The 23,307-nt window shown below is 37.0% G+C and overlaps 1 protein-coding gene across 3 annotated transcripts in view; it reads left to right on the plus strand.

Annotated features, from left to right (window-relative positions):
• The window catches only part of LOC121378750 (thymidine kinase, cytosolic-like), a 35,828-nt gene extending 12,689 nt beyond the window's left edge, over positions 1–23,139 (plus strand). For all 3 annotated transcript variants that reach the window (XM_041507044.1, XM_041507042.1, XM_041507045.1), the window contains exons 4-7: positions 3,557–3,650; positions 6,754–6,843; positions 9,143–9,262; positions 19,940–23,139. In XM_041507044.1, the coding sequence (XP_041362978.1) occupies positions 3,557–3,650; positions 6,754–6,843; positions 9,143–9,262; positions 19,940–20,125 (490 nt within the window). In that variant the 3' untranslated portion in view covers positions 20,126–23,139. The remainder of the gene's footprint in view (positions 1–3,556; positions 3,651–6,753; positions 6,844–9,142; positions 9,263–19,939) is intronic.
• Positions 23,140–23,307: the final 168 nt, after the last annotated feature.

Here is a 23,307-nt window from a genome sequence, read left to right on the forward strand (position 1 = left end):
TTGATTTCATTCGCCATGTGATGTTGATAACTTAGCAACTGCCAAGTGTCCTTAATAATGTTTTTGTCAAACATATGTTATACTATGGCAGGCTTATAAATTTTATTTCGTTCTGGTCCGGCGAAGTAGTGAAATATTTTCCATTTCTGCACCCCTGTAATCGATTGGTGCCAACTGATCAACTTTAAATTACGCAATCGGTAACAATTACATGAACATAAGAAGGAATTGAGTAATAAGGACAATGCACCTATTGTCATATTTACAAAGACCTAGACCCTACAGGTGACTAACCTTAACTTCAATAACTATTTAATTTCATTTTTCTTTATGTATTACAGGCAAACAAACATCAGCCCCAATATATTTACATCAATTCCACCATCTAAATTGGAGAAACAATTACAGTTGACATTTTCACATTCAATTGATTATAGATATAACTGATACAAATAAGCAGCATGTTTTACTAGTCCACTGGACAAATACATCTAGAAATCTACTTGTCCGCCAACATTTTCACTTGTCCAAATAAATGGTTTGTTTTATTCAAGTACTAGGATGAGGTTTTCAGTGATGTTATTAAAAATAAAAATAGCAGGCGGCCATTAATCAACAAAAAGTCCACAAGCATTGTTTATTGGAAGTTTGATACCCTGCGACAATTGATTCGATAGCCGGTGAAAAATCGCCGGGTGCCAGCTATTAATGACATCCCTGGTTTTTGATTACTTGAAATGAAACTGCATTGAATATTTAGCACCAAGGTATATTTCATTTGTCCGAATAGATTTTCTCTTGTCAGAACAAACAAACAAATGCTTATTTCGAATGCTGGATTTGTATAATTGAACAACACATTGGTAGGGTGAACCTGATAAATTTTTGATTATAATAAATCAATGGAATATCACTAATTAATAATACATGTATATAGTATAAGTGGGTGGTGCTGTGCACTGTTAATGGGGATGGAGCGAGATTTAGCTCAGTCGGTTGAGTGCTAGCCTGCTTGAGGTGCTTGCATTGCAGGATCGAACCATCTTTGTGGAATTATTCAACTCGTTGGGTTTTTCTTGTTCCAACCAGTGCACCACAACTGGTCAAAGGCTGTGGTATATGCTTTCCTGTCTGGGAAATAATATAAAAGATCCATTGCTGCTAATGGAAAAAATGTAGCGGATTGTCTTTGATGACTACATGTCAGAATTATCAAATGTTTTGACATCCAATAGCCGATTATTAATTAATCAATGTGCTCTAGTGGTGTCGTTAAACAAAACAAACTTTTAACTTGTTAATAGGGTGTAGTTCAGTGGTTAGGAGGTTTGTTTATCAGTCCTTGAAATTTGTGGTGGCAGTCGGCAATGCCGTCCCAAAAGCTATCACAAAATTGATTTGCGACAGCATTTCATTGCCGTCGCAAATCTGAGAGTGGTGAAAAGTCTGTAGGCATTTTTCTCTGAACTCTGACCAATTACAGATCCCAGAAAAAATCATAATCTAGTGTGGCCCAATGTTTCCTCAATTAATATAAATCGGATTATTCCGGTATAGAAGCGTATTAAAGTAAAGTTGAGATGTCATCTTTTAGCATATTATTACTGCAGTGGATCATAAATGAATAATTTTGACAGCAGTAATCTTTTCTTTAAAATTGCCACTGTAGTGCTGTTGCAAAATTTATTTGCGAAAGCACTTAACTGCCGTAGCAAACTTTTCCAAATTTCAAGGGCTGGTTTATGATGCTATGTTACTGGACCTCCATGGAAATTGGGGATAGAAATTGGTCCCAAGAATCCATAATATAATATGCTGTTTGGTGTTAATTTTGTTAGGCAAACATTGTGTCAAAATAAACTTTGAATTATCAAATAGATGACATATATATATCAGTATTTTTTTTCAAATTATTAAAAAGATGACATATATGTCAGTATTGTTTTTTAATTATCAGAAAACAAAACTGCAGTTTCTAGAAGATGTAATTTTATTACTGAAATGTGATGGTGATAAAGATAAAATACCTTCATGAACAATGCCTGAAAACTCCATTTGATATCACTGAAACATTACACATAATGTATTATAATTTAACCTTTATCAATCAGTCTGTATTATGTACTACATAACTTTGGAAATTCAGAAATAACATTGTTTAGGTCTTCAACAATTTTTATTTTAAATTTTTTTTAAACAGAAGGACTTAAAATAGCAGTCTGTGAAAAGCAGTCCATTTTATAAATAGCAAATGAAATAGAAATTCACCTGCTAAAACTAATTAGCGATCGTAAAATGTAGTGAAATTCAAATAAGTGACATATTAACGACACAGAACTTTAGCGAGGTCAGCATGTTAGAAACTAAAAAAAAAAGCAGCTTAAGTTGCAGGATCAGCTGAAATAATGTTTTTGACGAAGCTTGATGTTAAGCAGCTTACAGACATCTTGAATTTAGTAGAAAACTGCAGTAACAATAGCATGTAACCTTGTTGCTAGTTCAGTTAATCACAGACAAATCGATTGCGTAATTTTTTTTCTTCGGAACAGTCTGTTGCATGTGTCTCTTTAAATTTAGCGTCATGAAACAGTAAGGTCTTGTATGACCTTGCTAAATTCTCTAACATTTTATGCTCGCTAACATTTCCAGATTTACTGTATCTCATAATCTGAACATTATATTTTTTATTCCATAGCAGTCTTCACCATGAGTAAAATCAAGGCAAGCTGAAGATGACTCTCCTGAAATTGTGCTAGGCGAGCAATCTATTGATGTGTCAAATAAAATGTATTAAATATTTTAGTGAGAAGCAATACGTTAGTTACTCTCCTAAAACCTTCCAGGCAAGTGTGGAGGGGAGTGGGAATCATCACTCACCTTTCCTGGCGTAGACTGCATAATGCTCTAAGATACATCTTGGATCCTGATTTTCACACACTGTTCCAAACTCTCCCCTCGCCCCGTGCTGTCTCGTTACGAGCAGACCCCATTTTTTCTTAGCAGAACATAATATTTCTTTTGTCCTGCTGTTTACAACAAATAACAACACAGGCCTCTGAAAATTGAAAATCTACATAAACTATTTATGCTTTACACAAAAGCAAATTCAGGTAACCCATTTTGTTTTTAGGTAACCCATCATGAACATGTAAATGATGTCATAAATTCAAGGTGTGAATGAAAATTGGGTAACACAAACTATAGTGGCGGATCCAGAAAATCCATTGGGGGTGGGGGGGGGGGGGGGCAGTGACATGAGGTGGAATGCCAAGGGAACTTTTAGGGAGGTTTGGACGGGAATCGTAAAAAATGAAAATTAATATAACCATGTATAATAAAATTATAACTATCACAAAATTTAGGAGGGGGGTCCAGGCCCCTGCCCCCCCCCCCCCCCCCCCCCCCCCCCCCCAGATCCGCCTCTGCTATACTTATGCGAGCGATGTGCTAACGAAACTATCGCTGACACAATTTTCAGAGGTCTGCAACAAGCCATATTTTACTTCCTATTTCAAGCACTGTAGTAACTGAATTTCTTTTCCTTTTCCTATTTCAGACAGACCCTGCCAGCTGTGTCCGCGGAGGAGCTTAGCACACTGTCAACAAAAGCAATACAATATGATGTGATAGGGATCGATGAAGGACAATTCGTGAGTTAAGAAAATATTGCTCTTGTTTCTGGTCTACTGAGCCTAGAATAACTGAAGAGAAAGTCAAAACATTAATATTGGGTGTAATCTTGCTTTTGTTTTTAGTTGAGTGGTTGGATGGAGGACTACCCTTGCACCCCTGCTGGATATAAGGTTTTGGTGTGTAATGATTAGAGATGGGGTGATCGTAATCAGTAATTGTAATTGATTACATGTTTTCATGTAATCGCAATCGTAATCGATTACATTGTTTGAGAATGTCATGTAATCACAATCGTAATCTATTACATTGCTAATGTAATCGTAATCAGCGATTACTTTCATGATTACTTATAATTATTTACTAAACTTAGATGTGTTTAGCATCAACTCCAGTAACAGTGCCTATAGATAGAAGCAGTACTAGTCAGTCAATAGAACTGATCTCCCGTTGTCTACTACTCTCATAGTAGAACTATTTGCCTTGAGAAACGGGGGATCATAAAGTCTGGATTATTAAATGAATGTTACCCAGGTGATGAAGACCCATTAACATAATGGTATCTATCGTGTTTCCGTTACTATAAAACCACTTGAATGAATATAGTGTTCTAGCTAGCAATATATAAAAGGGCGCTGCACCATGCCCTAGTTTTGTGTCCTAATTCATTGCCGTAAAAAAATGAATAATATACTGTAAATCATGAAATTAATGCGAGCATGAAATTAATGCGAGCAAGTAATTAATGCGAAAAATGCGACGAACACATCGACACAATAATAACTTGACGCATTTTGTTTAGACTCATTCCCAATACAAAAAAATGTGCAGGATTTTACTATAATACTTCTAAATAAAATAAAACTTTTATAATATAATGATGAAACAAAATACAAAAACAATTTTTGTTAAACGTCTTTTTGTGAATACTTCAAGAATCTTTCTTTCATTTCGATGTTGCCATTCTATTTTCACTTTCCTGGAATATCATAGCGGTTATATAATATAGTGATATTCCAAATGTTTTGTTTTTAAAAAGCTCATTTTGTGATGTGAGTATTTTAAAAATGTTCTTACACTTCTGGATTACTGTATACATTTAAACTATTTTGAACATTTGTAAAATTATAATCAACAAATTTTATTACTAAATATATTCCTTTAAAAATGAAACAGTAGAAAATTATATAACCGTAACCAACAATCCGTGCGTATTTCTTCAAACCATTTGGCTCGACTCTATACATGGCATTCAATTTAGACTGGTCGCAGGTTGTCACTGTTGCAATATATCGCATTTGTTAACGTATATTCGTGTACTGCGCATCAAGTGTATAAAATCAGTCTAAAACATTTGTTAGAATAATACGTCTGCGTTCGCGTGAAATATTGTGCCCTGTAATAGCGACCCGTTTACCTTTTATTCCTACTGGCGGATTAATTAGAAGCAATCACCACACAAAAGTGCGAGGCATACCCTTAACACTAAGGTGTAGTTATACTAATTACACTACTTTAAGTAATTAGGGCTTCTGGTTGACCCACCATGCGATTAGCTTCAGGTTATGTAGTAGCTGTGAAAACAACTATACTGACTTCTTTTAACATGAAAGATGAAGCCCAAACAATATAATAACAACACAACTGTGGTTTTTATGTGATGTGGACTTTTGCCCGACGCATTAATAAAAATACGCATTTTTGTTCACTCATGTACGGACGCAATAATATCATGACGTATTAATTACATGATTTACAGTATATATATATTTGTTTTTATAATAAAACACTTGCGTTCCTCTGAATGTATATACAGCGTTATCACAGGTCTGAATTCAACTAAGAAATGCTTGACAATATCTCGTTTTGTCACAGATGTGAAAGTCCACCAATGGTACCGTGGCAAACTTTCTTTTCTTTTGTTAGTGGTTATGACTGTTGACGGGCAGCCAGCCAGTCGTATCAAGCTTGATTCCATGGACAGTCATCCTCACCCTGTCACAGACACAAACACAAATAACGTAACTAATTAAGCAAACACCCAGTTGAAAGTAGTCTATCACGATAAACCTTGGTTTATTTTCCTTTAAAATAGCTTAAAATATTAATAATACATCTGATAAAAATTCCCGAAAGCTGATTTTAATAGATGTTCTATGAAACGCGGCACTTCTAATGATACCACAATAAACACACCCAGACCAAGATACTTGTAATTTTCACCGATACAATTGGATCCTTATAATATGGCACAAAGCAAGCATGACTGCAAATCGATTCATTAATAATAGTCATTTTTAGAATGTCAACAATTAAATGCAATGAGCAACTTATGCACATGTATATGTATGCAGATATCAATTTAATTATTTATTTACTTGTTTGTTCTTTTCTTTAGTTCTTTATTTCTTCATTTATAGATTTAAAAAAAAAATTATATATTTTAATTTGTGGATGGTATTAAATGGTATACGGTCTACAAACAATAAAAAAAAAACCCAAGTAATAGTAATCAGACAGTTTGCAATTACTAATTATGGCTTATTTCAATAATATAACAAAATATATATGTTATGCATTGATACAATAATTATACCTATGGTTATAGGTACCTTTTAAGAATAATAAATCTGGTTTTGGAAACTGATTCCCTCCCTCCCTGCAGTATACATACGTTTATAAATGTTTGAAATAATTTAATAAATAATCCTAAATTATCCATTATGTCTTTCAATGAATGAAATCGGTATGGTTGTAAAATAAAGTGCATAACTTCATGGTGGTAACATCATTTCATTATTTGTGTAGATTTGTGGAAATATAATCATGATTGTAATCATGATTACTAGACAATGTATTCGCAATCGTAATCGATTACTTTCAATTATCTTGTAATCGTAATCGTGACATTCTAAAGTAATCATAATCGAAATCGATTACTTTTGTCAAGTAATTGCCCAATCTCTGGTAATGATATATGTTTATTTGAAAAGAACCTTACAAATTATAGGATTTAAGTGAAATACGCTAGTCAGGTGACCAACAGCCATTTCCTTTATAGAATTTACTGCTTCAGATTGTATTTGAGAAACTGAATTAAGTTTGTTATAACTATCTTTATAGTTTCCCGATGTGGTTGAATTTTGCAATCAACTGGCAGAAAAAGGCAAAGTTGTGATTGTTGCGGCTTTGGATGGAACCTTCCAAAAACAGGTTTGATTTGAAGAATACTCAGTGAGCTTTGAGGCAATACCGTTTATCTTGCACAAGTGAATTGAAGTTGTCCTTCCCTCGCCAAAGGCTCAGGAAGGACAACATCAATTCACGGGTGCAAGATAAACGATATTGCTGAGAGTGAGTTGGGTATTCTATTTATTGCCCATTTTAAATATTTATCATTTTATGAAAGATTTTCGATACTGTTGTTGAAAATAAGTTTGCAAGTTGAGAACACGAGACAGCGTTGTGTCATTGCTGTGAGTACATATCACTGATGCCGTAAGTTAGTTGTTGATATCACTTCCACCATGGAAACTATTCTTATACACAATTAACCTCCTATAGTGAAGAACTGTTTATGACGTCAAAACTAACCCACTGTCCTGGACAGACAGCACAGATAGCTTAGGACAGTGTGCTTGAACCTTAATTGGATATAAGCACGGAAATAAGTTGAAATAAAATGAAATGTACAGGCCTCTGAAATGTTTTATTTATTCACGCAAAATTTTGAGCACAATTTACATGGATATAAATGGTTACACAGGCATGAAAATAAGTTGAGAACGGTCGTTCAGGTTACTAGGGGGTTACCACATGTAAGAAAAGTTGAGAACGGTGTTTTATTTTCGACAAAAAATTTAACTAACAGTAGTTTCGTTTCCGAATGTAAACCAGGCAATGCATTCCGGACTTCCACGTTTCATTTTTTCGTAAGGAATTGCATCAATGTTCACATCAATGTGCGCACTTGTGCAATTGCAAGCAATTATTTTCATTCCGCGTTTAAGCAGCGTTCACTAGATGAATTTACTTCAGTGGTTTTGTTTTCTCGTATGAAATTGCACCGATGTTCGGGCGCACTTGTGTAATTGCAAGCAATTTCGGCAATCCGCATTTAAGCATTTTTCATACCGATGTTTGCGCGCACCGATACAGTTTTGGAACGTCAGCGTTAAAAGTAGTAGTAACAGGAATTCAATTCTAACTTTCATTTTGTTGTGGTAACCTATAGGTTACCAGACTCAGGGTTCGCATAGGGTGCCGAAAGTCTTGAATGTTCTTGAATTTGATTTTTTTTTGTTCGAGTACCCTCGAATGTTCTTGAATTTGACTGGATGTTCTTGAATCTGATTTTCACGAATTTTCATGCACGTAACTAACAATTTGTATGATGGAATAATATTTATTGGCATTTTGTCAAACAATCATGACTAATGTTTGTATGAAAAAATCGGCGAATTGTGTCAAACAAAATAGCGGAGATCTGGGAATTGGTGACTTAGTGGTAGTTTGATTCAGTAGATGGCACCACTTGATATAGGCTAAATTCCCTAATGCTACAACGTTTTCTATTGCTTCGTTCAAGAGCGAATGACCAATTGCCTTTTATTTTCTACGCGACACCATTTGGATTTCTAATTCGCACATGTTGGAATTTTCTTGGAACGTTTTTGATCATGCCTCGCCAACATGGAAGTTGCAAGTTTCGGGATGACGACCGGATAACATCAGTTGGTGGCGTCATGGCCGTTGAGATGACCAAAGACTTGTTGACGCTGTGCCTCCTGCTCGAGATACACAGTCTTCTTGGAGGAGGCTCGTCAGAAGAGGCTTGGCGACGTGGTATGCCAAAAGCGGAAGTGTGTGGTAGACTAGATCGACGAGCTGAAAGCCATGCGTCTGCGGCTAGAAGGCGATGTCACTGAACTCACCAAGTGTGCGGATGAATTTGCCATCACAGCTGAGCGAAATAAAGACTTACACTTTGTAACTAAAAGCAATGCAATGTGACAGTCTGCAAAGCAGAAGGGAGAAGAGCTGCTTGTGGTGCAGAAAGAACTGGAGAGTAAACTTGCCACACTAAAGGGAGTGTGAGGCGTCTCTTGGGAGTTGGGAGTCACACAGTGTGACTAGTGTTTCTGTGGACAACACCCGTTATATTTCTGTTTTCTTTCAATAAACTGTTGCTTGTACCTGACATGTTTGAATTTTTTTATTATACATACACTTCTAAAATGTTCTTGAAAAAATTCTATTTCCCCCTGCAAATGTTTTTGAATGTTCTTGAATTTGATTTCACACTTTCTGTACGAACCCTGCAGACTATATTTTGTGGTAACCTGTAAATGGGTTACCAGGCACAATGCTTACTTCGATGCCTGGTTACGCAAAAACGAAATGGGATACATGGATTTATTTCTGCGTAACTGATAAATGGGTCACACATGTTTTCAATTCTCAGAGGCTGATGTTTTAGCTTTCAGAATCATGCTTGTGTTTTTCTTTTCAGGGATTTGGGAACATTCTAAATTTAGTCCCAGTTGCAGAACATGTGACAAAATTAACAGCGGTGTGTATGACGTGCTACAGTGAAGCTTCATTTACAAAGCGAAAGGGAAGTGAAACAAAGGTACGTTGGTCTCATCCACATTTAATTTCTTTTATCGAGTTCTGGCACCTGCCTAATGTCTGAGGTGCTTGCATCATGTGATTAAAACACCTCAGTGGATTCACACTGAAAGGTATTTTTGTTTAGCCAATTGCCATTTATAGCACGGTATAGTATTTCCTTGAAAACAATTAAAATTAATTATTTTCAGGAATATTTTATTAGCCATAGACTAAACATTGTAGCCACTTTGCATATTTGCTAATTTTTAAACGATGTACAGGGTGATCCCTGACACAGATTGTGTGGGTTTTTTTTTCCAGTCATGGTATGTGCTGCCTTGTCTGTGGGAAAGTTCATGTAAAAGATCCCTTGCTGCTAATGTATACCACACATTGAGCATAAGAATGTTTACCAACAGGGTGGGCAGGAATAAAAAATCTAGGATCTATTTCAGAGTATGACAAATATTTTGAAAAGTCACTAGCCACAGGGCTAGTGGGTTTGTGAAAACCACTAGCCCACCAAGATAAAGCACTAGCCCAAATTCCTGATCAATTATAACTGGATTTTTATATAATTTTTGTAACATTACACATTTACGAGTATAACAGTAAAATAAAACAAACACTTAAATCATGTTGTAACTTTCAGTTTTTTGTCGTGTCGTACGTTTTGTCTTTTGTCAAGTGTGATCCATCGTCATTGTCCCCGGGGAAATATAATTGAGCAAACTCTTGGTTGGTATCTAAATACACTATCAAAATAATTAAATATAAATGAGGGTACGACAGTGTGACACACGGTAATAGATGGTTCAGTGTATTTGGTAGTTGGTTATATATTTAGGGCCTACTATTTATGTCGCCAGGAACGGTGATGCCAAATACAGGGCATTATCCCGTGTCAGACCGATATCAAAAGAATATAACGGCGACATCTAATCCGTTGTTAATTGATGAACAAAAAAGGTATTATCTTGTATCGGCAGCTGTGACGTATTATCCAAACCGCTACACGTAATAGGCCAAGCCGAGTCATTGCATATGCGGTTACCATTAAAGTAAATTGTTTTCCTGATTGCCGATAACCACATGTTAACGAAGTGTTAAATTAGAAAACAATAGGTAAATAAAACAAACACTGAAATTCAAAGCATGGCTGGGGTTTACTTGATTGAGATTAACCTGTCGTCGCGATTGGTGATTTCCAAGTTCTTAGCCTAAAACATATGTGCGAGATTAACCAATCAAAACACGCGTGTCATTAGACTTTATTTCCTGTGCCAGAAACTTGAAAGGGAAAGGTAAACAATGCATGCTGTAACTGTGACGATGTAGAGATAGCATGTTACTGCAGTTTGCAGACCTAGCTCAAGTGGATTATTATTATATACTGATTGCGTTGTTGATATTATTCGATGACAAACGTCACAATCAAATTTATTAAACGAAATTTCAGCTGAGAGAAAAAGAAAGAAAGAAAAACAAAACCCACAATCGAGCGATGACGAGAGGAGGGGGGAAACCACTAGCCCGCAGGGGCTAGTGGTTTTGCGTTTCTCACTAGCCCGAACTTAAAAACCACTAGCCACAGGCGTCGGGCTAGCGGATTTGTCGAACTCTGTCTATTTTATTATGGCCTAAGTATGGTATTGCTTCTTAACCTTTAGACTACTGGATTAATTTTTTACAAAAATCACTCTGAGTGGGTACAAGTTTATAATGTTTACTCACATATATTCTAGAGGCACTGATTTTCCTTTTCAGATATTTCCCTTTTCCGTTTCATAATGTTACAAATTCCATTTTTTTCCGTTTCAGTATTGTCATGTCATGTCATAGGGTTTTACGTGCACATTCAGAGCAAGCTGTTGTAGCGCACGCCTGTCGTGGGTGCAAAGAGCCAGCCTTGGCCGGCTCTTCAGTCCATGACAGGAAAGGTGGGGGTAGGGGAAGGAGGGGCCGCCTGCACTGGCAGGTGCAATGGAGCACCAGCAGCCCGATTGAATCGGTAGCAGGCGGGTGGGGGTGGTGGTGGTGCTATGGAATTTGAATGGAGCCGTTAATGCCAAAGAGAAAGTGGTCCGCAATTTTGTTGAGGAAATTTTGGCGCAATTTTGAACGGTCGGTCGAAAGGTAAATGGCCGAGCTAATATAGGTTTTGATATTAGTGAATCGAGAGTAGCTCGTTAATTTTAGACCTTTACGATGCTGTGGTGTCTCCCTAGGTTGCCCATCGGGCCCTTATAAAGGGCCTGACCGCTTCTGTTCGAGGCATCACCAAGTACCAAGTTATTACCAGCAGCAAGTATTGGGGGTTTGGGTGGGGGAGGCCGATATTCTTTTGTTCAGCTTCCCCCGGGTGCATTGCAATTGTGTACTCGGAACGGTATTCTTTTGTCCGGTTCCTTATTAGAGCATGTGCTGGGCCATTAAATGGGGGGGGGGGGGGCGGATGCATTGTTAGTTTCAGTATAAAACAAATTCTATTTTTGTTTCACTCACACACACACACATGCAAAACATGTCAGTAGTTTGTATTTATTTTTGGTTTAAATTTAAACACGAATACGCCACGACACAGACTTCGGACATTTTCGGTTTTCTTTACGATATGATCGGGAAAGTAATTACAAATGATCACACTATAAACCACTTACCTTGTATAATTGTTTTTGAACAAAGCCTGGCATACAATATGCAATTACTGCATTCCTTTGTGAGATCGGAAATATGGCAATGCCGCAAATGTTAAAAATTAATAAGCAAACATAACATAACAATATATCTTTCACTTGAGTAAATATCAGACAATTTTAGCTCACAATGTTCGTTTTTCCCCGTTAAATCGCCGGGAATAAGCGAAGAAAACACGACTGGTAAAACGTCTGGATACTCTACATTAAACATTTGGCGCAACATACAAAGGTACTAGTGTCGTAGCGCGGCACAGGCAGATGTCGGTGTCCATAGTTTCTAGTTCGAAAAATAAATTTTAATTAATCAAATGCGCTATTTAAAGTGGTTTGGAAAAAAATCGGGAATTCAGTTTCAGATAGGTATGTCCGCGATTCCGCGATCACGGAAAATCAGTGCCTCTAATATTCACTTAAATGTTTTATAAATACATGAAATAAAGTTCATATTTGAATCGGTAAGTATTATTTTCGTGGTTTTTCTAATTTTTATATTTTAGATCAGTTAATATTGATTAAAATTAGGCACATAATTGAAAAAGTTGTGTTTACTTATGGGCATTTGTGGCCAGCTTTTCAGTATTTTTGTCCATTATTCCCGATAACAGTGGTTTTGTGACCAGAATTTTAAAAAAGCCCAACCGAACTACGATTCATATCCCATATTTTGTGATTTTCGTTATTGGTAAAACGATCCAATTTATTATCAAATTAGCTGTCACAATCAGCAATCGATCCCTGAAATTGACCGCAACGTGCCACCATTATTGTCAAGCAAAAATACTCGCCAAAAACCACTTTGAAAATATAAATTACAAGGTATTTTTCATTGAAACAACAAAACAAAAAAGCCATGATTTTGTCAAGTAATCTGTTTTCTGTATTATATTTCCGTTTCCGGTGAGTGCCATGTGCAAAACGTTGGGAAATATGAATTGGGGAATGCACTGTATACTGTTACGGTATGTTGACTGGCGTGACATCGGCACGGTATCTCAAATTCAGTAGTCAGAAGGTTTTGGGGTTTTTTACTTCTTTTTTGATCCCACTGCCCCCTTTCCTTTCTCTCCTTTGAATTCCATCTCATTTCTTCTCGATCTGGCAACTCCTCCTATCTTTCAATTTCTTTCGCTGTCCATCTCCACATCCCAGTTCTTGTTTCTCCAACTGCAACAGGTGCTTGTCTCTTGTGGCTATCTGTGCCACACACCTGTTCCCCATTAGCTTTTAGCTGTGGGCTTAGTCTGACCACTTCGGGGAGTGTTCAGTAGTTACTTCTGGCATTGTTAAGAGGCACTTGTAACCACCTACTATGCACCCCTACTACCGGTGGTCGTTAGTTAGTGCCATAGATCAGACCAGCTTTATTAGCGGCAGAGGACGAGGATGCCAGGTGGGTGCAGGGAAATACACAGAGACTGCACCCGTGGAGGAAGTTGAGACAGGTAAGCGATGGTGTGGACAGCTCAGATGACAGAGTCAGAGGAAATTGACAGAAAGGGTCGAAACAGATTGAAAAATAGTCAGAAGGTTAATGATACATGGACGATGGTAAAGGTCCTGTATATTTAATTGAGGATGAAGCTCAGTGGTAGTGTGTTTGCTTGAGGTGTGATATGTCATGGAATTTATCTCTTCAGTGGACTCTATGGTTTATTTTCCTCTCCCAATCAGTGGTCTATGACTGGTGGTGGAGTAGTGGACAGGATTTAGCTCAGTTGGTAGATCACACGCCGGAGTTGCTTGGATCATAGGATTTTGCCTGCCCTAGCCAGTACTCCATCACTGGTATAGCAAATGCTGTGGTATGTGATGTTTCGTCTTTAGACAGGGCATATAAAATATCCCTTGTTTGTTGTTGCTTATGGAAAAAAAATGTATGGTGCTCGTTTGGAAGACTGCACAAGGCTTGACAAATTGCTGTGCGTTGACAGGACCCGCTGATGACTATTGTTTCAAACTGTTCAGTTCCTGTCAGTAAACTTCAATAAATAATAATTTATTATAAATGGAATCATTGATTAGTAGATTATTATCATATTATGGACAGCAAGCTAAAATACAAATAATTTATTAAGAATTTACTTGTCCAACCCCCAATCCTCGTATTTCTAAAATGTTTATCAGCGATCTATCGGCAATATACTGTATAATTGGTTTTAGCATCGGAACCTCTCACGTAGGAAACGTTGCTCAAGAAAAATGTGACACAGCACATTTAACTGGAACATTATTGAAAGGGGGTGCTGTCGGGTTTCTACCTATTGTGTATGTGTAATAGTGATTAATATGTTGTTGTTTTTTTATCAGAGTACTCGAAAATGATCGATGTAAAGGTTTTTAACGTCAAACAAGGATTATCGATTGTAAAGGGGAATTTAACTACGTCAACAGTAAGATAGTGTAATAACCGAAATGTGTCGTTATCTTACCATCAGAGTACGGGAATCTTATAGAATACTGAATTTCCGGCTGGGTCAAAGTTCGAGGTGGACCCAACTTGCGCAGAATTGTGATTGGTGATAGATTGGTCTTGGTTTTCATCTAACAGTAAAATATTTTTATTTCATCTAGTGTCACTGTTAAGTAGCCAAATGTCCGTCCAGCTAAAATCTTACCATCAGAGTACTATTATTTCGGAGCTACCCCCTATTTTTTCTTAAGGGTGAGGGGTGGTAGTATTTATATCCATGGCGTAAATGTCGATTGAACGTTGCAGGTAGGAGTTTTAGCCACATACAGTCAAACGTCGGTATCTTCCTCGGCTCGAGTACAAACATATCTCGAGGTGCCATTGCCCCCGGCATTTTCTATGATAGAGCACTGTTATCTCGACAACACAGGCTTAGTTTTGGTGTCCCTTTTTGTTGGGTTTTTTTCTCGAAGTATAACAAAAATTACCTGCTATGACTATCGCTTTTATTTGTCATTTTTGTTCTTCCCTAAATTCCGCTTAAGTAATAAAGAGCACTGTATACATTGCATTAAACTGGAGTGGGTCCAGGCGTTTATGAAAGGGAGATGCCAGTTTGAAGGCGAACTCCTCGCCGTGCCGCCGCCCCCCCCCCCCAGATCCGAACCTGTTACAAACTAATAATATTGTTTTTAGTAACGATAGCTGTTCCAATGTTGTTTTCGTTTAACAAGTAATTCGTGTAATTTTGCCAACAACTGTTTTAACATGCCGCTGCAATTCATATAGGGTTTACTTACCTACTAAAAATAAATTAATCGGCACATGTAACAAAAAATATGCACCATTTATAAAAGCAGTGCTAAGTTTAGCATCATTAAACAGCCGATGGATCAGCACCTCAAAGTTCATTACCGCAAGCTGGTAATTATGCGTCAACTGAAAGCCTATGATGAAAAACAAGACCTGAAGATAAGTGTGCTCAATGCTTTACGCATGGTTAATCAGGCATGGGGAAATGTAACGCTGACCACAATTAAGAACTGTTTCTGACATGCAGAGTTTGCAAAACCCGATGGCATTCCATTAAGGAGACTGTGTATACCAATTGCCACCTACGCCAGCTTGGACGACTACGACCGATGACAACATTATTGACACAATAAACAGTGCAAGAAACACAACACCTGATGATGACGATGATGATGTACCAAATAACATTGTTTTAGTTTTATTTTGTTTTAATGTGTTAGCTATTGTTAAACATATAAACAAATAACGTTTACGACTCTCGTCCAACACAACCCGGCAATAACTGTGAAACTGATTACCTCTAATGTCCAGATTTATATTCCGATTCGACATTATTTGACAGGATATTGAACTTGGCTAGCTAGTATTGTCTACACGCTTCGCAAAACGATTGTTTGATGTTTGTATATTAGTATCTTTGGTATACTCATGGACATAGACTGGGGATGGGGGGGGTGGGGTTCGAACGAACAGTGCAATATCAGGCTATTCATAAAAATGTCCAGAGAAAATATAGACAAAACAGTTCATATTCGAATCGCCCCTGACTATATTGTTGACTGTTGTTAAGTTTGCAAACACATGTTTGGCATAATTTGTATCATCGACTATTACCGGGTATGTTTATCTCGAGCCACGGATATCTCGAGCTTGGTGGTTCGGTCCCTTCAACATCGGGATACCGAAGTTTGACTGTATGTTACTATTGTAGTCTATGGGATTTGATTTGGTAGTATACACCCTGTAAGGTACTGGATTGTGACATACATGTAGTTTGATAACCACTTTGATTCTCAATTCACTTTATTTAGAACCATTGCTGCGGTCAAGAAAATACATAAAGAACATTCACAGTGTTCAGCCAGACCGATTTACCATACCAAGCAAATTTCAAAATATCGAAATTTGGGTATTGAAAAATGTTTTTTCTCCATTTAGTAAAGCACTAACAATATATCTGACGAATGCAAATAGTTTGGGTATAAATTGGACGAGAACCTTGTGTATGGAATTTAATTTTATTTAGATGAAATTAGCGGATGAGCCATAACTCAGGCATGCATTTAAAACTGAAAATATGGCTCGATATCGGTATTGGTATTGTGTCAATACCGAATACTGTACTGATACCAAGGTAAATCACCCCAAAAATACTGATATCAATACTGAACCTCCCAGCTCTACTACAGGTTTATACATTTTGTCGTCATTAAGGAGCTTTATAGACGGCAGTATTTTTTATTTGGCGACACAAAAGTGCTATCAGTGATGCACCCAACCGACAGCAGTTTATATCTCACTGACAGCAATTGCCGTCGTTAAGTTTGAGCCCTGATATCAGAATTATTAAATGTTTGATATTCAATAGCCGATTATTAATTAACGAATTTGCTGTAATGGTGTATTTAAACAAACTCCAGTGGACTCATTGATTTATTTTTGTCTTCAATCAGTGCTTTATGACTGGTACTACCAAGCCTATGGAATATCTGTCGAAAAGTTAAAGTAAAAACTCTTTATAGTAGCCAATGTTGCGGAAGCAGGTTTCTTCTTTTACACCAATTATTCAGGGCTGGAACATAAGAATTTGTCACCCACAGCATTTTTTTTTTTATTATTGTCGTGGGTGAAACAGACCACTGACAGCAATTGAATTGTGAGCCTGTCTGTGGCAATTTTTTTTATCCAGTGGCACAAAAGTGCGATTGGTGATACTCCAAACCCACAGCAATTTATATCTAAATGACTGAAAATTAATTTCGAGCCCTGAGTATTACAATAACTCACCTAATACCAGTGATCAAAATGGAATGTCATTAAGAACATTCCTTATATTTACTTGCTTGGGTTCAATAATTAGGTATGTTCAACTATTATCATGATAATAATTGCATAATCAGACAGGACTATGTTATTTGCTACAGGGAAGGTTTAGAAAGTTCTAAACCTGACAGTCATATTTATCTATAAATGTATCTCTCAAAATACAGTTACACGTAACAAAATTTCCAAACATGCCATTAATCAATAGAGCACATCTTGTTTGTATTTCTCAGGAATAAGAACTAGATGCCAAATGGAAATATATAGTGGTGGAAAGAAATAAGAAAGAAAGAAATGTTTTATTTAACTACGCACATTTTATTTACGGTTATATGGCGTCAGACATGTGGTTAAGGACCACACAGATATTGAGAGAGGATACTGGCTGTCACCACTTCATGGGCTGCTCTTTTCGATTAGCAGCAAGAGATCTTTTATATGCACCATCCCATAGACAGGATAGCACATACCACGGCCTTCGATGTACACTTTTCGTTTAGTAGCAAAGGGATCTTTTATATGCACAGGCCTCCCAGACCTATATTTTTTATAGGATCCTATAAAACTCCTATATTGAGATTCATTTCCCATATTTCCTATATTTGACTCAGTTGCTTTATATTGAGTTATATTCGCAGCGAAAGGCAGCCAGCCTGTCAGAAATTCAGATAGATAGATAACTATTGTAACGTGCCCATATACCACTAGGGTTTCGAACACGCCCATCCGGAGTCCGACCTCCGATAAGACTGGTGGCCTGACTCGGGATGGGGGGAGGAGGTAGAGTTGAAAATGGGCAGAATTTTGAAAATAGCAATTAGTAAAAAATTTAATAGAATTAAAAATAAATAAATAAAAAGTTCCAAGCCAAAAATAAAAAGAATTGACTGCTCGGCCAGATATTTATATAATTTAGAGCATTTCAGAAGGACAGTCCAAAAATAAAGAAGGGAGGATCGGACTTTAATTATATTAATTTTTTTTTAATAATTCGACAAAAGTTTGAACGAAGGTCTAAAAGTTTAAAATCCGATCTATATGTCCAAGTGAGTTGCCTCGTTAAGGCTGTTTTATTCTTGAGGAGGTTGGCGCCTACGGAGACGAGATGAACTGCTTGCTGTTGGAAGTGTGGCACAAGTTTCTTCCACCTGTGACCTAGCAGGGTTTTTGCTAGCTCGATGTAATGGACGCCGGCGATGATATTGAGTACTTTGTGGTCGGTGTTGTTGTCCATATCCCTGAAAAGGATTCCTTGTCTGTACAGACCCTCCCGGTGCGTCATGACCACTAGGCAGAGCGTCCGTATCGTGGATGGCCACCTCACTGCCGTCGGGGAAGCACTTGAAACTTCCCTCTTGGATACCTCCCGGCAGTGAGCCCACGTGTGGTGTATCTTGATCTTGCTGACAGCGAGACTTCATGCGGCAAAGTCCCTGCCTCAGCCAGAGCCGGAAGGCCGTACCTTGGCTGACTGGTCACTCAGGAGAGTGACAGCCTTCCGTTTCGCAACACCAATGGTTGCCTGTGACCCAGTGTATGCGACGCAGTACTCTATCAGCGTCCCATACGAAGCAATTTGTGTGTGTGGGGGGTAATATGAGATAGCATGGAACAGTGTTCGTCTTCATCGCCAGCTCGAGTAGGAATGAGAAATTCAGAAGATGCTTTGAATGTGGGAGATCTGTATCAAGTGCCAATCAAGATCCTGCTCACCTGATGAGGTGAGGAGGATGTATTACTGATACAAGATACACCAACTTTCAAAGTATCCTGGATATCGGCATGGACTGCTGGCAAGCCTTGGTAGATATTTGTTGAGGTAGTAGATGGTAGGTAGTAGATGGTATCTTGTGTACATACGCAAGGTAAGAACATACCATTAGTAATGTAAATGTCTTTAGAAATCCGTGTAAAATGCCTATAATCATGATAATCAGTCCTAATATTCCTATAAAACTCCTATATTTGACCTCAAAATTCCTATAAAACTCCTATTTTTTGTTATAAATTCCTGTATTTCCTATATTTTAATATGTACAAGTGGCTGGGAGGCCTGTATGCACCGTCCCAAAGACAGGATAGTACATACCACGGCCTTTGTTATACCAGTTGTGGAGCACTGGCTGGAACAAGAAATAGCCCAATGGGTACACCGACAGGGATCGATCCTAGACCGACTGCGCATCATGTGAACACTTTAGCACTGGGCTACATCCCGCCCCTAACACTAACAGGAATGAGTGACATTGACATTGAATCTCACATTATTGACATTCAATCTCACACATTATTGACATTGAATCTCACACACAGACATTGAATCTCACATTATTGACATTCACTGATTCAGTCTCACATTATTGACATTAATCTCACATTGTCATTCAATCTTACATTGTTGACATTCAATCACACATTGACATTCAGTCTCACAATATTGACATTCAGTCTCACATCGACATTCAATCTCACATTATTGACATTCAATCTCACAATATTGACATTCAGTCTCACATTATTGTCATTCAATCTCACAATATTGACATTCAATCTTACATTATTGACATTCAATCCCCTATCACACCTTTCTACTTTATATAGACATTATGACGGCAACAGTGATTGAAATTTGGTCTTCCCTTATTTCTTTCTCTCAGTATAGAATTTTAATATTGTAAGAGAAATGTAGAATGATGTTTTGACGTTTTTGAAATGAAAGTTTTCTTGTCAGGTTGAGGTGATTGGAGGGGCTGACAAGTACTTGGCTGTGTGCCGGATGTGTTTCCAGAGTCCAGAGAAAGAGTCTCCACGGAAACGGTCACCACTCAGAGAGATCAACACTTCACTACAAAGATCCTTGCAGGAGAAAAACGCTGCCAACCGAAAACTGTTCTTACCAACCGAAATAATGCACTGATCACTCACTAATGTACAGTAGAATCTCGAAGGGTCAAACTCTGAGGGGTCAAATACACCGTAATTCTTGAACCAAAAACGAAGTCCCAAGCAGGGTTAACTCTGGGTGTTAAGAAAATTTTGCCAAATTATCTAAAAGAAAAAGAGCAAAAACTTTAGCTATTTTCCAACAAAATACAAATAATTACACAAGTTGTTTTTGTCAAATTAAAATAAAATTCTCCAATTGTTATCAAAATTCGCAATTGTCGAATTTGGTGAGTGCCAGAGCTATCCGTGCCAAGTTTGAATGTTAGGGTTGAACTACACAGTGGATCGAACACTTTGTCTAGCACCGACGGGATCAGAACCAACGGGATTCAACTGTATTTTAGTTCAAACTAGGTTAGTAATGGTTTTAGCTGTGTATATATATATATATATATATATATGAACATGTTTGCAAATCGGGGAAGATTTTGTATTTAAAAATTTTCATTAGTAACAATTTGAAAATGTATTGCATCTAGTGAACTACTGTTTAATGTTTTAGAATTGCATGGCAATCTCTGAAACTGGCATCTAGCTAATTCAATTAGCCATGCAAGTTTTAGAGATTGCCATACAATTCTAAAATGTTAAACAGTAATTGAGAAGCAATTCTGAATAAAATGTTCTTAGAAAATACGTCACCAAACATAATAAGTAACTTTTACAGTACATAATCGCCATATTCAAGTTTACTTTGCCTGTGGTAAATGACGGTCTATACCGTAATATGTAGATCTAGGAGTGAATCAGATGAATTTAAATGTACGTCTTGTACATTGGTATGAAGTTGCATGTATATTCTGTCATTAATGCTTTAAAGATATTCAGTGGATGTCTATGTCCCTATTTTGTGTGTGACTGCACTGGAAGCAGAAGCATCATAATTTGCTTGTGTATTTTCAGTTTTCGACTGCATGTCTTACAGGCTTTATACGGGTCGTGGAAATGCTGTGAAGTCTGTTTAGAATTTGCAAATGTCATTTTCCAGTCCTGGAATGTTGAGTTAGGTCATAGAAAGTTAAATTGTGAAAACGAAAGTGTTGTAATAATAAACATTTTGCAATTTAAAATATCGAAATGATTGACAATTTGCTTCAAATCATTGTAATATTAAACTACGGTATGTTGATGATAGTAGAAAAATCATTGGAAATTTAAAAATATAATACTAGAAAATGCTGTTGGGAAGTCGTGGAACTTTATATATATTATTAGTTACGTGGTTTTTGCCAGGGCGTACGGGATTGTACGCCCTGGCAAAAACAGCGTAACGAATTTATTACCTTTTAGATATTTTTCAAACATTTTGAACAAATCACACAAAGATTTTTAAGGTTTAAAATAGTTTTTGTAAGATAAAATTTCAAATAAAACACAAAAATATTATTTTTTAAAGGAATGCAGCTTTATATGAATTTTAGAAATATACTAACATTTTTTAAAAACTATTTATACACCAAGATATGCCATTTACCAGATAATACTATAGAAATTAAAATGCTATAACTAACTGAAAATATTTCTACTTTTATCAGGGTAATACAAATCACTAATCTAGATTTAACTACAAACATTTTTAACTTTAATTCTTAATTTAAGTGAATTATCCAACTTGATTTAATATATATGAAATTTTCAACTTCTCTTATTAATGCAGAAAATGTTAATAAATAGCAGAATTTTTTTTTTATTATTATTCTGTCGGATGTCAGTTTTTCTTTGCTGCTTGTGTGTTGCTTGGAATGCTGTTGATTCTTTTTTGCAATATTTCTAATTCTGTATGATTTCCGAATCGTTTAGCCATTGTAGCGAGCTGTCAAACGCAGATGATTTGTAAACAAAGGGGGGCAACTCTTATCACCTTAATGACCCGGGTCTTGTCAATTTATAAATAAAAATTATTACACGGAAAACTACCAAACAACTGATTACACTCGGGCACATATATATTTATCAAACTATACTTACCCGTATAACATTCCAAAGAATGCATGTCATGCTTTTTTCAAAGAAATATTTTTCTTGTAGTTCGGTCGCCTACACAGTGATAGTTCCCGCCATTAAATTTACAATGCAGTAGCATGAGTATGCGAATATTAACGATTTTCTATATTTTTTGCTTATAACATGTTCAAGAAAGTATGTATTTAAAAATAATAAAGTAATAAAAAAAACCCACCATAAATCGCAATCTCTTTCAAACAGAATTCAATACGTATTTCCTATTTTAAGAGCTGAGGCGCGAGAGTGAAAAAACAAAACGATAACAATTCTGCCGAACTTACAAAGCGGAAGTCACGTGACATTTTGTATTGGTGCCCAAATTCTGTATTGACCCGGAAAATGACACGGTGTACCTGTTGTATGGATTAGCTATTAACCAATCAAATGCATGAAATTTATCTAAAGGTAATAAATATATATATACAGCCAAAAAGATATATATTGCTGGTCTCTGCTTAGCATGCACATAAATTTTGATCTTGCATATCAATTGTTTTAAAAAATTTTTTTAATTTACCACACTATCTACGCCAGCTGCACCTATAGCTGAAATAATGCCATGCTGCCCTCACAAAATAATATTGTGAAGTACCATGACATTTTGGGGTTACGGTCATTAAAGTTGCTTTGCCTATATAAAGAATGAGAAAGAAAGCATTTAGAGTACCAAGGCAAATGAGGGTCCACCATGACCAATGAGGGTCCACCATGACCAATGAGGGTCCACCATGGCCAATGAGGGTCCACCATGGCCAATGAGGGTCCACCATGGCCAATGAAGATGGACCAAGGCAAATGAGGGTCCACCATGGCCAATGAGGGTCCACCATGGCCAATGAAGATGGACCAAGGCAAATGAGGGTCCACCATGGCCAATGAAGATGGTCCAAGGCACATGAGAATGACATGAAAAGAAATAAATGTACTTGTCTGCGGTCCCCATCTACCTTTTTTGTCCAATCCATGCATTAAAAAAACCCCCAAAAACAAACAAATGGAAAGGGGGGTAGGAAAAAACCCTGTCCCCACATCAATTTGAGAACATTGGTCTGATCGGAGACTGGTTAAAAATGTGTCATAGTCATCAGAATAATATATATATATATATCTTCATGCTGTTTTCATGTCATGTGAATGCATACTAATCAG

Source organism: Gigantopelta aegis, chromosome 8, assembly GCF_016097555.1.
Source record: "Gigantopelta aegis isolate Gae_Host chromosome 8, Gae_host_genome, whole genome shotgun sequence".
In the NCBI taxonomy this organism is placed as follows: domain Eukaryota; kingdom Metazoa; phylum Mollusca; class Gastropoda; order Neomphalida; family Peltospiridae; genus Gigantopelta; species Gigantopelta aegis.